Source organism: Anabas testudineus, chromosome 21, assembly GCF_900324465.2.
Source record: "Anabas testudineus chromosome 21, fAnaTes1.2, whole genome shotgun sequence".
Lineage (NCBI taxonomy): Eukaryota > Metazoa > Chordata > Actinopteri > Anabantiformes > Anabantidae > Anabas > Anabas testudineus.
The window spans coordinates 1197763-1214464 of NC_046629.1; the positions used below are offsets into that span (position 1 = coordinate 1197763).

General features: G+C 40.6%; 2 protein-coding genes across 2 annotated transcripts; both read right to left on the reverse strand.

Moving 5' to 3' along the window:
* Positions 1-3637: 3637 nt before the first annotated feature.
* Positions 3638-4582, reverse strand: LOC113173258 (olfactory receptor 6K3-like). The gene has a single exon (XM_026376659.1). It carries the CDS (start codon positions 4580-4582, stop codon positions 3638-3640), a length of 945 nt encoding a protein of 314 aa, XP_026232444.1.
* Positions 4583-12159: 7577 nt separating this feature from the next.
* On the reverse strand, positions 12160-13119 carry LOC113173259 (olfactory receptor 6K3-like). The gene has a single exon (XM_026376660.1). It carries the CDS (start codon positions 13117-13119, stop codon positions 12160-12162), a length of 960 nt encoding a protein of 319 aa, XP_026232445.1.
* Positions 13120-16702: the final 3583 nt, after the last annotated feature.

A 16702-nucleotide genomic window follows, 5' to 3' on the forward strand; every position in this document is an offset into this window, starting at 1 on the left:
AATACTGCATGTTCAGGCCTCCATAAACTCACTTCTCGGTCACCTCTGAAATTTAGGCCACTTCAATTTAGGATAAATAAGACAAACACTATCTAAGTAATAAGTAATAAGATAAATGAGGATATTAAAGAAAAAAAAAAAGAGTTGACATGAAAAACTACATGTAATATATAAATGACAACAGAACGTGTTGGGGTGTTTGGTATATGGAATGATTAAAATGGGTATATCATTGTGTCCACTCATCTTTTTGTACAGCCTAAAGCATTTCTTCTTGCTCCTTGGTGGAATCACACTGTCACTGAATGAGCTTCCCTAGAGCAGTGGAGACACGTTATCCAGGGTGGGACCAATCTTAACTGAACTGTAGCTTGTTGCTCAAATGAAAGGAACAAAGCTTCCTGAGGAAAAACAGTGTACTCTGTCTGATCTTGAACTGGGAATCTGTTATTTGACCAGTTTGTTGTTGATGTAGACTCCAAGATATTTACAGTGGCAAGAAAAAGTATGTGAACCCTTTGAGGTTACGTGGAGTTTTGCATGAATTGGTAATAAAATGTGCTCCGATCTTCATCTAACTCACAACAATACAAAAACACAGTCTGCTGAAAATAATAGTACACAAACATTATATGTTTCATGTTTTTATTGAACATAACATGTAAACATTCACAGTGCAGGGTGGAAAAAGTATGTGAACCTTTGGACTTAATAACTGGTTGACCCTTCTTTGGCACCAATAACCTCAACCAAACGTTTCCTGTAGTTGCAGATCAGACCTGCACAACAATCTGGAGTCATTTTGGACCACTCCTCTTCACAAAACTGTTTCAGTGTATTAATATTCTTGGGATGTCTGGTGTGAATGTCTCTCTTAAGGTCATGCCAGGCGTATTTTGTTCTGTTGAAACTATTCTTTTGTTGAATTACTTGAATGCTTTTGGTCATTGTCCTGTTGCATCACCCATCCTCTGTGGAGCTTCAGTTGGGGACAGATGGTCTTACGTTTTCCTGCAAAATGTCTTTATAAACTCTGGAATTAATTTTTCCATCAATGACAACAATCCGTCCAGGCCCTGAGGCAGCAAAGCAGCCCAAAACCATGATGCTCCCTCCACCATGTTTTACAGTAGGGATGAGGTTTTGATGTTGGTGTGCTGTGCCTTTTTCCCTCCACATATAGTTTTGTGTTTTTTTTCCAAACAACTCAATTTTGGTTTCATCTGTCCACAGAATATTTTGTAGTGCTGTGGAACATCCAGGTGCTCTTTTTCAAACGTGCTGCAGTATTTTTTTTGGACAGCAATGGCTTCCTCCGTGGTGTCCTCCCATGTACTCCATTCTTGTTCAATGTTTTCCTTATTGTAGATGTGCCAACAAAAATGTTATGATGTGCCAGACATTTCTGTTAGTCTTTAGCTGACACTCTAGGATTCTTCTTTACCTCATTCAGCATTCTGTGCTGTGCTCTTGCAGTCATCTTTACAGGACGACCACGCCTAGGGAGAGTAGCAACAGTGCTGCAACAGTAAACCCAAAACTGGTGTGTGTTTTTAAAGGGCAACACATCCAATATCATCACACTGATTGGACTCAAGGTTGGTTCACTCCTAGCTCTTGGAGAAGTCATTAGGCTAGGCGGTTCACATACTTTTTCCACCCTGCACTGTGAATGTTTACATGTTATGTTTAATAAAAACATTAAAACATATAATGTTTGTGTACTATTATTTTAAGCAGACTGTGTTTTTGTATTGTTGTGAGTTAGATGAAGATCGGAGCACATTTTATGACCAATTCATGCAAAACTCCACGTAACCTCAAAAGGTTCACATACTTTTTCTTGCCACTGTATATGAGTCCTCAATCTCTACAACCTCTTCCAGAGTCGTGAATGGGACAGGGATCTCCCTGTACTTCCTCATGTCCACCACCAGTTCTTTGGTTTTACTGATGTTGAGCTTTAAGCTGTGGTTGTTGCACCACTGAACAAAGCTCCCTATCAGGTGTCCGTACTCTTCATTGTGACTGTAGTTGATGCTGCCAGTGGTTGAGGAGTCATCAGCAATTATGCAATGCTGTTGATTTGTGGCACTTAAATTTGGGTAAAAATCCTGCTGGATATTTGTACTGATATGCTCTGGTTGATGTGTTAGGAATGAAAGCATGTCACATCTTTTGGTGGAAATTAAAATGATCAACCTACAGAGGGCTGAATTGAAATACACTATGAAAACCAAAGTGGAAACATGATGCAGCAGGTTAGTCCACTGAAATTTCCTTCCAGCAACTCAAAATGTTTTTCAATACTTCGTATGGCCCCATGTGCATGTATGCCTGACAACGTTGGGACATGCTCCTAATGAGACAATGGATGATGCCCAGGGGTATCTCCTCCCAGACCTGGTCCAAGGCATCACTGAGCCACCAGACAGTTTGAGGTTCAACCATTGGCAGCATCAGATGGACTAAAACATAATGTTCCTGAGTGTCCTCCACTTGTAAAACCATTCCTGTTTTGGGGGTTGTCTCATTGTTGTCCCTCTGGTTCACCTGTTGTTAATTTCATTTACATTAAAGCAGCTGAAACTGATCAACACCCCCTCTGATTCTTAACTGAGCAGATTCATGTACCAGAAGTTTAACGGACTTGATGCTAAACTCTGATTAAAAAGTGTTTTAATCTTACATTTTTGGAGCAGTGTACAGTATTCCACAATCCTTCATAATGATATTTACCACAAATGCCCAAACTAAAAAAAAAAAGATTATTTATTTATTTATTATCACATACATCAATTAATCAACCAACAACCTTAATTGGCCCCTAAGACAGAAATTAAAACAGCAGTAAAAACAAAGAACACCATTATCAGTTGCTTACCAACCACACATATCAGAACAGTTTATATCTTCCTTGACAACAGAGCAAGGAGCCCCCCCAAAACCACAGACCACAAAAATGGAGCTCTTTGTTTCTGGTGGCCTGAGACTCAGACTCAGACTCAAGTTTTGCTCAGTCTAGTTGAGTGTTGTGTGTCAGGATGTTCAGAACCTGAGTGGACACAAAACTGCACATTGCCAAGTGCTGATGTTTTGTTACTAAGGCAGACAACATGGTGAAGAGCATGAAAAAGACAAGTGGGGGTGTGTGTTTTGCAGATGTACAAAGATGTTGTGATGATTAAATCCTCACAACTAATGAAGTTTTCCAACAAATCTGCTATTTGAAAATCTGAACTTGAATTACATAAGTAATTTCTTTAGTTGGATGAGATTATTTTATCTACAAGATGAGATTTTATCACAGCACAAGACAGAACGATAAAACATCGACCACGTTGTTCAAAGCTCTGTTTGTTCACTGTATCTGTTTCATAGTTCTGACTGTGCACTAGGGGTATGGCACAAAGATTAGAAAACAGAATTCACCATAACTGAAAAAGACAATTAGGGCTTAACTTTGTCTCATCAGTGTCCCCTGGCTTTCTCTGCTGTTTGCTGAGCTGGGAAAATTATTTATCTATTTGATTGATTCTGATTTATTTAAAAAAGCAAAATATCTCTATTCTCCAACATTAGAGAAGCATCAGAGAATAATGAGCTTCAATAACTTCTTTCTGTTTTCTGAGTCTTTTTATGAAGGAGGAACTATTTTGTGCATCCGTATTAATCTAACAATGGCTCCTCTGATCTGAGGCAGATTCATGCCATAAATTAGAGGGTTAGTGATGGGAGGAATGATCAGAAACTCCAGAGATAAAACAGCAATGATAAAGGCATTTACTTCATCAATCTTATACTGACTTAGTGAAACCTCAATGAAAATTGAGATGCAAAAGTTGACAAATGTCACTATGTGTGGCAGACAGGTCTGTAACGCCTTTCCTCTGAATTCAGATGAACTTCTCCTGCAAACAAGCAGAATACGCAGGTAGGTGTACAGGACAAAGAACAGGGGGGTAAATATCAGTGTCACAGAAAGAAATGGTCCCGTTATGCTGATCACATTTATGTCCACACAGGACAGCTGAACCACAGACCAGCTGGTGCAAAAGATCCTGTTGATTTTATATCCACACAAAGGGAAACTGATGGACAAATAAAAAAAGTGACCTAGCAAACATAGAGGGGACAGAACAGAAAAAATCGACAGACACAGCACCGTCCTAAAAGTCATTTTCCTGTGATAGTGTAAAGGCTGACAAATAGCTACTAATCTATCATAGGACATGACAGTGAGGATATTCAACTCATGAGTTTTGAAAGTGTGAATAATGTAAATCTGTAAGAAACAGAACGGACGTGAGATGAAGTGAGTGTCAGACAGTATGTCCATCAGGAACCTGGGGAAGAAGCCGGCTGAGCCGTACAGAGAGTTTAAAGACAGACAGCAGATGAAAATATACATGGGCTGATGCAGAGACTTCTCCACACAGACTGTGAGAACAATGACAAGATTAGCAGAGATTATAGTCATGTAGATCAACAGACAGAGACAGAAGAAAAGATATCTGAGGGAGCCGTAGTCTGAGAACACAGTGAACTCAAAGTAGGAGGGAGTCCCACTGTTGTTGTTCATGTCTGCACAGAAGAGAGATGAAAGATAAGAAGTAAAATTCTAGTTAAATTCTAAAACTTTAAACTAGTAAGACAATACAGACCTGCACAATAACATGTATCACTGTGAATTCTCAACCTGTTCTCATCAGTATCTCAGTAAAAACCATGTGAATCATTGTACTGTTGTAGAAGTCAGTTCACGTAAAAGGAGATGTTAAAGATGTGCAGCATCCTCCCTCTGATCTAATCAAACTGAGGCAGCTGCTCACTTTTTATCCTCTTGTCACACTGAGCACATTAATCACGTGTACCGACAGGTCCAACGTGTACGCCCCCCCAACCTCAATCAAACTCCACCAATGTTGATACTTCGTAAATATCTTTAAAATAAAAAAGAAAGGTTCATATGTAAGCATTAGACATTTTGATCTACATCAGCTAAGACCATGGTTGATCAAATAGAGTATACAACTACTTGACATGTCCTAATACTACCTAATTATGTTGCTAAATCATTGATGCAGGTTTCGGAGAGACGGAGACAAGCATGATCATGTGAGCCTCACTCATTTTACTGTTGGTAAATGATCTTGGTGTAATGAGAAATGGGTTTTGTTAATTTGTGGTCTTCAATTAAAGGAAAAAAAAAAAAAAAAAAAAGAATAGTATGAATAGTTGAAGGAAGGACACAATATATCACGATGTGAAGAGGTTTAAATACATTTAAACCAGCAACGTGACCAAGAGAATAAAGTTAAACTTCATGGTAAAATCCTTTGTGGAGGAACAGGAATCCACTTCTATTGGGAGGTTATTTCCAAGCCTCGAGGCAGAATGTGTTGTGGAGCCCATTAGAGGCTTTAAGAACAAAAAGTAAAATCTTAACATGAACTCTGGATTGTTGTAACAGCCACAGTTTAACCAGTAACATCAGTCTGGCTGCTGTATTTTGCCCAAATTGGAGTTTGGTAAGTGAACAGTGGGTCAGTAGCATCCACAGGGATCAGCAGTGATCCCGTTAAACTGAGATCAGAGCCTGAATGACTGTTTCTCAAATCTTAAGTAGATGATCAGATTTCAAGTTTGCTGTAATTCTTAGCTAAAGCTAAAAGCTACGTCTGACTACATTACTGACCTGTTCTTTTACATCAGAGTTGGTTTATTTAAAGGCCACGTGGTTTCAGAGTGTGCAACTTCAATCTTTCTCTGCACCTAGAACAACAAGACACCACCAGAGGACGCTGCAAGCTGTTCTCCATCAGTCCACCTTTCATAGTTTCTGTGTAAGGGTACTTGGGCACGTGGTAATGACACTCTTCTTAGAGGAAAGGCCATGAACTGAACAAGGCACCTGTCTCCAGTGCACCTGGGGGGCTGTGCGGTGATGACCACAGGGAGTGGTCTGCTTCCGCCTGACCAAAGCAAAGCCACCTGTAGGTGACCAAGCATGTAAAACACTGCATGCAGGTACAAACACCTCAATCTGTCATCTGATGGATGTGTTACATCCCAAATTCAACTGCTAATTTTTAAAGAAGGACATGTCAGATTGAAATCAGTGATAAAAGAGAAGAAGAATAATATAGATTTATAATCCTACATCCAGAACATCACACACAAGCTGCAAATCACTGAAGAACAAACAGAAATACATTTCAATTAGCTTCACTGTTAGGAGGCTGCCACTCACGTCATAACATCCAGGAACACCCTTAAGGTGAGGTCTTTCAATAAGTCCAGCTGAGAACTGAGAATAAGTGGGAAATAGGAAATCATATGTAACTTTGTTTTGTAGTATAATATAATACATAATATAATATAATATAATATAATATAATATAATATAATATAATATAATATAATATAATATAATATAATATAAATCTAGAAAACATTTTCAAATGCTCACCTGATAAAAGGCAAACTCTCCAAACTGAAATTACATTTGGGTTGAAGAAAAATATCAATTATGGTAACATTAGTGTTTTGGCTCAGTCATAAAATTTAGAAAATATCCTAAAAGAGATTTTCTTTATTTTTCATTTGAAAATGTGGTAGGAAACAAAGGAGATGATACACTACACAGTGGAATTCATTCACATTGTATATAATAATTGTGGTACAGGAGAATATATTTTCTTGAATTGATTCTGGTTTGTTTAAAACAAACATGAACAAACACAAATATAAGTTGTGATATTTTAAAAGCAGACCTTTCTTTATGAATTTCTTACTGTGATTTTTGTGTCTTTGAATTATGTGGCAGCTATTTTGTACATCCTCAAAAACCCAGAAATCACTGCTCTGATCTGAGGCAGGTTCAGGCCGTAAACTACAGGGTTAGTGATGGGAGGAATAATCAGAAACTCCAGAGATACAACAACAATAACAAATGTATTTACTTCATCAACCTTAGAAAAACTCAGTGAAACTTCACAGAAAACGGAGATACAAAAGTTGACAAATGTCACTATGTGTGGCAGACAGGTCTGTAACGCCTTTCCTCTGAATTCAGATGAACTTCTCCTGCAAACAAGCAGAATACGCAGGTAGGTGTACAGGACAAAGAACAGGGGGATAAAGATAAATGTTGCCCCAAGAAACTGGCCTGAAAGGCTCATCACAATTGTGTCCACACAGGAGAGTTGGACCACAGACCAGCTGGTGCAAAAGATCCTGTTCACTTTATATCCACACAAAGGTAAATCACTAAACTGATAGAAAAGGTGGGCTAACATACACACAGGGTAAAACACAGCAAAACCCAACAGACACAGCACGGTCCTAACAGTCATTTTCCTGTGATAGTGTAAAGGCTGACAAATAGCAACAAACCTATCATAGGACATGATGCTAAGAATATTCACTTCATGTGCTTTGTAGGTGTGAATAATGTAAATCTGTAAGAAACAGAACGGACGTGAGATGAAGTGAGTGTCAGACAGTATGTCCATCAGGAACCTGGGGAAGAAGCCGGCTGAGCCGTACAGAGAGTTTAAAGACAGACAGCAGATGAAAATATACATGGGCTGATGCAGAGACTTCTCCACACAGACTGTGAGAACAATGACAAGATTAGCAGAGATTATAGTCATGTAGATCAACAGACAGAGACAGAAGAAAAGATATCTGAGGGAGCCGTAGTCTGAGAACACAGTGAACTCAAAGTAGGAGGGAGTCCCACTGTTGTTGTTCATGTCTGAACTAATGTGCAGAGCTGGAAGAAGAAAAGTGAGAGTGGTGGAGAAATAAGCAATGAAAAGCAAACTAAAGTAAAAATTAAGATTTTAAACCCAAAATGTATTTTGTCCGATAAAACAAGTGAAACTCATAGAATAAAAAAAAAACCTGAAAAACAATCAGAAAAATATAAAACATGTTCAATGACATGAGAAGTATGTCATTAAAAAGGGAACACAAATAAGCTATTCATTCATTATTCATGTGTATTCATCAGCTCATTCAATACACACTACTACATGCCCATTACCACTACTAACCAATATCTCTGGAATCACTGATACAATCACAAAATACATGAATAAACCAGTCTTTAAAGTCACCATCAATACCCTTATCTGTGAGGAAATACATACAGTACATGCATTACACAAATATACAAATATACAGTGATTGTTTAAGTGCTTCACCTGAAGTCTCTCCACCCTTGTAATCTCCCCTGATCTGATCCAAACTGAAGCAGCTGCTCAACTTTATCCTGTTTTTCTGTCACACTGAGCGAAGTCACATGTACACACTGTCCAGCCCCCACACTCACTGCTCAAGGACAAATATGTGTGCATTCAATCCCCTTTGAGGCTGAACAATGTGAAGTTAGTATTACCTGAAAACATTCTTGGAGGTCCGACAGTTTGACCCGGGCCCAGTGGTTTTCCACCCTTGACTTGGCCAGTGGCCACTGGCAGGTAGGGATGGATCATAAGGATAAAGAGAAGACTGACTGGACTCAACTGATTTTTCAAGTGCCAATGAGGCAGGTGCAAGCATTCCTGGGGTTAGCTGGCCATTACAGATGTGTTGTCTCTAGATTTACTAACATCACACACCCTTTGAATCTGTTACTAACAAGCATCTTGGCAGACAAACTAAATCTAAAACTCAAAAAATCCAGTGGTCTCCTAAGTGTTAAGAGTTCTTCGAAATGCTAAAAGTTTTGGCTCATGCTGATTAGTCATTGCCAGTTATTGTGCACACAGATGTGACTAAACAAGGGCTAAAAGCAGTTTTGGTTCAAGTACAGTAACTACTGGTCTGTGTGATGACCGGATGCAGCTCAACGTATGCTGACATCATCATTCTTCAACAGGTATGACCACCCAAACTCAATCACATCTCGTATCACTGTTACCATGGAACCAACCCCATCTCAGAGGACAGATGTCTCCCCCACCCAAGATCTTGTCAGCCTAGGTGTGCAGATGTTCTAAAGGCTTGTGCATTAGAGCTGGGAAACCCTCTACAGCCACTTTCAGCAAGACACTTCCAACCCAAACAAAAGAAGAAAGACATGGGCTACGTAGAAAAACAATCTGCAGATCACTCCACCAACACAGAGAGAAGGTTATTTCTCAGGGTAATAGGACAACAGCAAGCATGAGGAAAAGACTTGGTGAACTACAAGAGGTGGATAAGAGCCTGAACCATGAAGGCAACCTGGTGTGATGTATGGAGCAGCCTCTTGGTGACTGGTCCCACATCTCCATAGATTTCATCGTCTGACAGCCCGATTCAGATGGCAAGATCCTTAGAATTAGTTTATTTCCAAGATGATGCATTTTAATATTCTTCGTAGTTGCCAAAAACCAGCAAAACACTGCGGGTGTTGGTCCAGGAGGTGTTTTATGTCCTTGCCATTCACTGGGGTCATCGAGGCTCAATTAGTAGGGCAGTTGTCTAAGCACCTCAAGGTTGATGGATTGATTCCCGGTTCCTCCCCAATTTCTGGTCACATGTCAAAGTGTCCTTGGACACTGAACCCCAAACCCTTGGCGCCTCAAGTGGGCAGGGGGATTAATGAAGTTTTAATTATTATTACTGTTCTCCTTGACATTGTTTCAGCATCTACATAGCAAGCACATGTGTAAGCCAAGGAGAAAAACGTTAAAGTGCTCTTCCACCATCATTGAACTGTTGTAAGCTGAATTGTTTAGCTTGGGATCTTTTGAGTTGAGGGGACCATAATATGTTGTTTCTTGTCAGAGTGCAGTGGATGGGAGGGATTTTACTGGACCTGAATGAGGGAGTTCAGGCTGTTGAGTTGACCACTTCTAGGCAAGGGTCAGGGCTTTGAAGCCAGCGCAGAGATCTGAAGAGTGGTGCAGCGAGTGTCTTTTAGACTAAACAACAATGAGACGTGCTGGTGCATTTTAGATCATCTGGAGGGGTTTGATAGTGTAGCTGGTAACCCTGTCAGTAAGGCATTGCATTGGTCAAGATGGACAGTCACTGAAAACTATCATGATTCCTGCCTCGTCTTGGCCCAGTTAGTTTTGGTTGTCTTTCTTTTACCTGGTCCCACTCCTGTTGCTCTGCTCCCCAGCCACTTCCTGCTATGCCCATATTTGGACTGACTCACTCTCCTGTGTCCTGATCACAGATCAGTTCCACCTGTGTTCACCTTTTGCTTTATAGGTTCCCTCAGTTCGGTCACTTGGGATCACTACTCTCCAGCCATTTTTCCTGCTTTGTTCTCGGCCTTGCTTTCTTGCCCTTGTCACGCCCTAGACCTTTGCTCCCCCACTCACCACCCTTTGGACTTCTTACCTCAGTCAGAGTGAGTGTTTACCTGCGTTTGTACAGTGATTTTTTTGTTTTTACTTAGTAACTCTTGTATTATTTGTTACCTTCTACCCGACAGTGTTCGGGTTGTTTTATGTTGTCACTTTGTTTTTGTATCTAGTCAGTTTTCTTGTCGTGTTCATTTGGTGTCCCCATCTAATTGGTTTCCCATTTTCTATGTTTTTGAGACCGTGTAGTAATAAATCCTCGTGTCCCGTGACTCTGTTTCCCGACAGACCCTGTGTTGATGCTGATGTGGTGCAGTATTAAAGGCCTGGCTGGATAGATGAGAACTTCTGTCTTGGAGAGTTGGAGTTGAAGATGCCTCTCTCTTATCCAAGTAACATGTCAGAGAGACAAGCAGAGATTCGTAATGAGACAGTGGAGTCATTCAGTAGGAAGAACATTCGGTGGATAATAGGACCTAGGGATGTAGCATAAATGGAAAAATGTATTCCACGACCTTTAGTAGTACTGTTTCTGTGGAGTGACCACTCTTGAAGCCGGACTGGTTGACATCAAGGAAATTGTTCCTAGAAAGGAAGTCAGTCAGTTGATTGAAGACGGCTCATTCAAGGGTCTTGAGCAGGAATGGAACAAGAGAGAGTGAGCTGTAATTTTCCAGAAGGGAGGGGTCAAGGTTCGGTTTCTTAAGATGTCGGGCGATCTATGACCTGCTTAAACGAGGAGGGAAAGGTGCCTGATGAGATGTGTTGAGTTGTGTAATGGCTGAGATTAGTGTAGTTCATGTAGTTGTTTGAAGGAGGGTGGAGAGGGTAGGATCTAGAGAACACCTCATACACGTATTCATGTAACCATCATCATACTCTCCTCTTGGTTTATACCAATAGCCAAACGGAGACCAGGACTAGGACAAGAGATTGTGGATTCTGGATAATGAGCTTCTGGAAATCTGCTCTCTGGAGTTCATTGAGGTTTTGTCTGAAACACAACAAATAAAAAATCTGCTCTCACTGATACAACCCACACGCTCCCAAAACTCCCTGTAATAAAGACTGAAGTTGCTGACTTGTTATTTTATGTTTTTTCTGAGTAGGCCCTGCAGAGCAATGGTGTTCTGGTAATTTCAGTTTTACAAAGCAGAGAGAGCACCATGTTATTAGATTTCTGTTTAATGAGAGTTACACTTACAGTTTGAGTAGGAGCAGCTCACTGTGACACATTGATATGTTCCACATAAATCCACATGTCTATGGCAAGGAGCCATAGACATGTGACAGGTTGACAGGTGAATCTCATGGGCAGATGTGTGCAAGATGAACCTTTTAGATATTTATATTCTGCTTAAAAGAATAAAATTATACAGTTAATGGAATCTTTTTTTAATGCACTGGAAAAAGCATATAAACAACTGTATATTAAAATAAACTGCATAATTCTATATGTTTGTACACATTAAACATTATCTTTCATGAACCACCAGTAGATTACACAATTGTTGAGCACATTATGTAAATTAAACTAAATTAAACACAACTGCTTAACAAACATATTTTTTCATAATTGAAATCAACAAAAACATGAATTTGTTTATCACCAATAAAACATAAAGCCATGGACACATGGCTATTTAATATTTATGTCATGTTGAACTTTAAAGATGGTAAAACCAACAAAGTGATTACAGAGCTTCAGAGAATTCCAGAGGGTGAAAATCATTTTCTCTGTTATATTGAATAAATCTGGCATTTATGTTAGGAGTTCATCTAAAATTTTTAAATTGATTCTCATTTGTTTAAAACAGATATGAATAAACAAATATGAGTTATGAGTTTTCTAGATGCACAATACTGTGTTTGAATGAAGTATTTTGTGCATCCTCAGAAACCCAGAAATCACTCCTCTGATCTGAGGCAGGTTCAGGCCGTAAACTAGAGGGTTATTAATGGGAGGAATGATCAGAAACTCCAGAGATACAACAACAATAACAAATGTATTTACTTCATCAACCTTATAAAAACTCAGTGAAACTTCACAGAACACTGAGATACAAAAGTTGACAAATGTCACTATGTGTGGCAGACAGGTCTGTAACGCCTTTCCTCTGAATTCAGATAAACTTCTCCTGCAAACAAGCAGAATACGCAGGTAGGTGTACAGGACAAAGAACAGGGGGATAAAGATAAATGTTGCCCCAAGAAACTGGCCTGAAAGGCTCATCACAATTGTGTCCACACAGGAGAGTTGGACCACAGACCAGCTGGTGCAAAAGATCCTGTTCACTTTATATCCACACAAAGGTAAATCACTAAACTGATAGAAAAGGAGACTTAACATACACACAGGATGTAGAACAATAAAAATCAGAAGACACAGCACCGTCCTAACAGTCATTTTACTGTGATAGTGTAAAGGCTGACAAATAGCAACTAATCTATCATAGGACATGACAGTGAGGATATTCAACTCATAGCCTTTGTAAGTGTGAATAATGTACATCTGAATAAAACAGGACGGACGTGAGATGAAGTGAGTGTCAGACAGTATGTCCATCAGGAACCTGGGGAAGAAGCCGGCTGAGCCGTACAGAGAGTTTAAAGACAGACAGCAGATGAAAATATACATGGGCTGATGCAGAGACTTCTCCACACAGACTGTGAGAACAATGACAAGATTAGCAGAGATTATAGTCATGTAGATCAACAGACAGAGACAGAAGAAAAGATATCTGAGGGAGCCGTAGTCTGAGAACACAGTGAACTCAAAGTAGGAGGGAGTCCCACTGTTGTTGTTCATGTCTGAACTAATGTGCAGAGCTGGAAGAAGAAAAGTGAGAGGGATGGAGAAATTAGAGAAAAGAGAGGAAATAAAAAAGATACAATTTAAAATCCAACATCTCTTCGTTTTGATTCCTGTACTGCAAATTTCATTGAATTCAAAAAGATTCTTATTCAAAACCTACATCACTGGAAAATACTGAGAAAAACATGATACGTTAAATGTTCTGAGTACCAGTAAAAAAGGCACGTGACATGTAGATGTCATGAATGCTTATAAGCAATATACAAATGTTGATATTCAATATCCAACTGTCACATGTCCATTTCTACTACTGACAAATGTGAGTAAATACTTGTGTGCTTTGTGACAGCAGTGAAGAACTATGTACATTAGACAAATACAAAATGTTTCAGTCCTGTGATCTTTTCAAAAAAGTTTTAAGATAATCATTGAAAATACTTTAATTTCATATAAAGTCAGATCTTCACCCCAACCATCCCCATTTTAATCCAAACTGAGGCAGCTGCTCCACCTTTATCCTGTTCTGTTGTCACACTAAGAGCTGTCACGTCTGAAAAGAAAAAAGTAATGCTGCACGTCCAGCCCCCACAAACTCTGTGGCCAATAAAAAACAAAAAACAAAAATCTAATTCTAATTATCTTGTAATTGTCAACATATTATTTCCAACAGGTCCTCAAAAAATTACCAAAAAGGCAGGTAAACGTTTACAGGTTATTTAGGGTTTAGTTGTTAAGACAGGCGACTTTGAAGAGCTCAAATGTTGTAGATAAACTGGTATTTAAAGGAACCCGATGTTCAGAATTAAGACAAACCTTTACATTTATTAAATTCTACCTAAAAGACTCAAATCATACACTTGATGCAAACATGTATTTCTGCCACAGGGGCCTGAGTTGACTGGTAGTTAACTTCTGTGTCATTGTTGATATGCAGGCTTCTATAATCCGCTAATTGTAAGCACAGTGTCAAGTTTTAAAGATAGGAAACTCAACAACAACAACAACAACAACAACAACAACCTAATTTTCACTCTTCCACAACTGTCCTGGCATCAGGTACAAGATTCCACAGGAGAAGAAATCAGAGATCCTCTTCTGGCTCCTCCAACTCTATTAATTTGTTAACTGACCGATGGCCACTGGTCAAAAATCTCTGGGAAGCTGAGGGTCTGTTTTTAAGGTGACTTGATCCACTTTAATGTTGTCAGTCTCATTGGTCCATTTCTCCATATACTGTATGAATGGTAATTTTTAGTCTCCTGTATGGAGGGCAGTGATCTTAATACCCTGTCCAGCCGCCACAGCAAAGGACCGTCATTAGAAATGAGGCCTGAACCACAGCTGAGGAAGAAGCAGAGCTCACTGTTTGTTTCAGGAAGGCTTGTTTCCGTTGTCATTCTCTTCATCAAGAAGTAATACCTGGATCATGGGCAAGTTTTGCTGACTCATGCTTTTTTTGTTCTCATCTCCACCCTTGTAGTCCAGAATAGAAAAACACACGTGAGCAAACTGTCTGACAGCTAGTGGCTTGCCCGGAAACACTGACCATTATCTGTGGACCTTTTTGGTTGACACAGCAGTGAATTCTGCCCCATAAGCATGCAAAACTTGGAATAGAATATTGGTTCCACTGTTAAGTGTAAATAAGGTTACTTAAGTAAATGTACTGTGGGGATAGTTTAGCTGTCTATATACATACATATACATACATAATGTTTCCCCTCTCGCTCCTTCCTTGGAGCGGTCTTATTCCTTCAAGCTCGGGTCCTCTACCAGAGGCCTGGGAGCTTGAGGTTCCTGCGCAGTATCTTAGCTGTTCCTAGGACTGCACTCTTCTGGACAGAGATCTCAGATGTTGTTCCTGGGATCTGCTGGAGCCACTCTCCCAGTTTGGGAGTTACAACCCCCAGTGTTCCTATCACCACGGGTACCACTTGGACCTTCACCTTCCACATCTTTTTCAGCTCTTCTTTCAGCCCTTGGTACTTCTTAGTCTTCTTGTGCTCCTTCTTCCTGATGTTGCTGTCACTTAGGATTGCTACATCTATCACTACAGCCTTGTTCTCCTGTTTGTCCACCACTACTATGTCGGCTTGGTTGGCCATTACCAGTTTGTCAGTGTGTATTTGGAAGTCCCACAGGATCTTAGCTCTGTCATTCTCAACCACCTTTGGGGGTGTGTCCCATTTGGACTTTGGGACTTCCAGCCTGTACTCGTCACAGATGTTCCTGTACACTATGCCGGCCACTTGGTTATGGCGTTCCATGTATGGCCTGCCTGCTTGCATCCCGCTGTTATGTGCTGGATTGTTTCAGGGGCATCTTTGCACAGCCTGGACCTGGGGTCCTGTGCTGCTAGGATTAGTGCCTCTGTGCTGGCTTTCAGTCCAGCTTTGTCCAGCCACTGGTAAGATTTGTCGACATCAGCCACTTCTTCTTTCTGCCGGTGGTACTTACTGTGCAGGGGTTTGTGCAGGGGTTTGTCCTTCCATGAGGGTTCCTCCTCTTCCTTTCCTTGCTCCTCTGGTTTCTGTTGCGTGAGGTAAGCAGGTCATCAGTTGGGGCCATCTTCCTATGTATTCATGGAGCTTAGTTGTTTCATCCTTGATAGTGGCTTTGACGCTTACTAATCCTCAACCTCCTTCCGCTTAGCGTACAGTCTCAGAGTGCTGGATTTGGGGTGTAACCCTCTGTGCATTGTAAGGTGCTTCCTTTCTTTTTGATGTCAGTGGCTTCCATCTCCTCCTTTGGCCAGCTTATTATGCCAGCGGGATACCTGATGACCGGGAGCGCGTAGGTGTTGATCGTCTGGACTTTGTTCTTCCCATTCAGCTGACTTCTCAGGACTTGCCTTACCCTTTGGAGGTACTTAGTGGTTGCTGTTTTCCTTGCGGCCTCTTCATGGTTACCATTTGCCTGCGGGATTCCAAGGTACTTGTAGCTATCCTCAACATCTGCTATCTTGCCTTCGGGTTGTTCTATTCCCTGAGTTCTGACTACCTTTCCTCTCCTTGCTACCATCCGAACACACTTATCCAGTCCGAATGACATCCCGATGTCTTGGCTGTATATCCTGGTGGTGCGTATCAGCGAGGCGATGTCTCGTTCGCTCTTACAGCTTGATGTCATCCATGTAGAGGAGGTTGCTAATGGTTGTGGCATTTCGTAGTCGGTATCCGTAGCCAGTTTTGGTGATGATCTGGGTGAGGTGGTTCAGGCTTATGCAGAACAGCAGTGGGGACAGAGCATCTCCTTGGTATATGCCACATTTGATGCTGACTTGGGCAATCGGCTTGAAGTTGGCCTCTAGGGTTGTTTTCCACTTTCCCATTGAGTTCTGGATGAAAGTTCTTAGAGTCCTGTTGATCTTGTACAGTTCCAAGTATTCCATGATCCATGTGTTAGGCATTGAGTCATAGGCTTTCTTGTAGTCAATCCAGCCAGTGCACAGGTTGGTATTTCTGGTCTTAGAGTCTCGGATGACTGCTTTATCTACCAGTAGCTGGTGCTTTGCTCCCCTGGTGTTACTACCAATTCTTTTCTGGGCACAGCTCATGTATTGATCCATGTGCCTATT

What these genes read in the sequence shown, in the direction of transcription:
- LOC113173259 (XM_026376660.1), bottom strand. Translation starts at nt 13,119, where the DNA reads ATGAACAACAACAGTGGGACTCCCTCCTACTTTGAGTTCACTGTGTTC.
- LOC113173258 (XM_026376659.1), bottom strand. Translation starts at nt 4,582, where the DNA reads ATGAACAACAACAGTGGGACTCCCTCCTACTTTGAGTTCACTGTGTTC.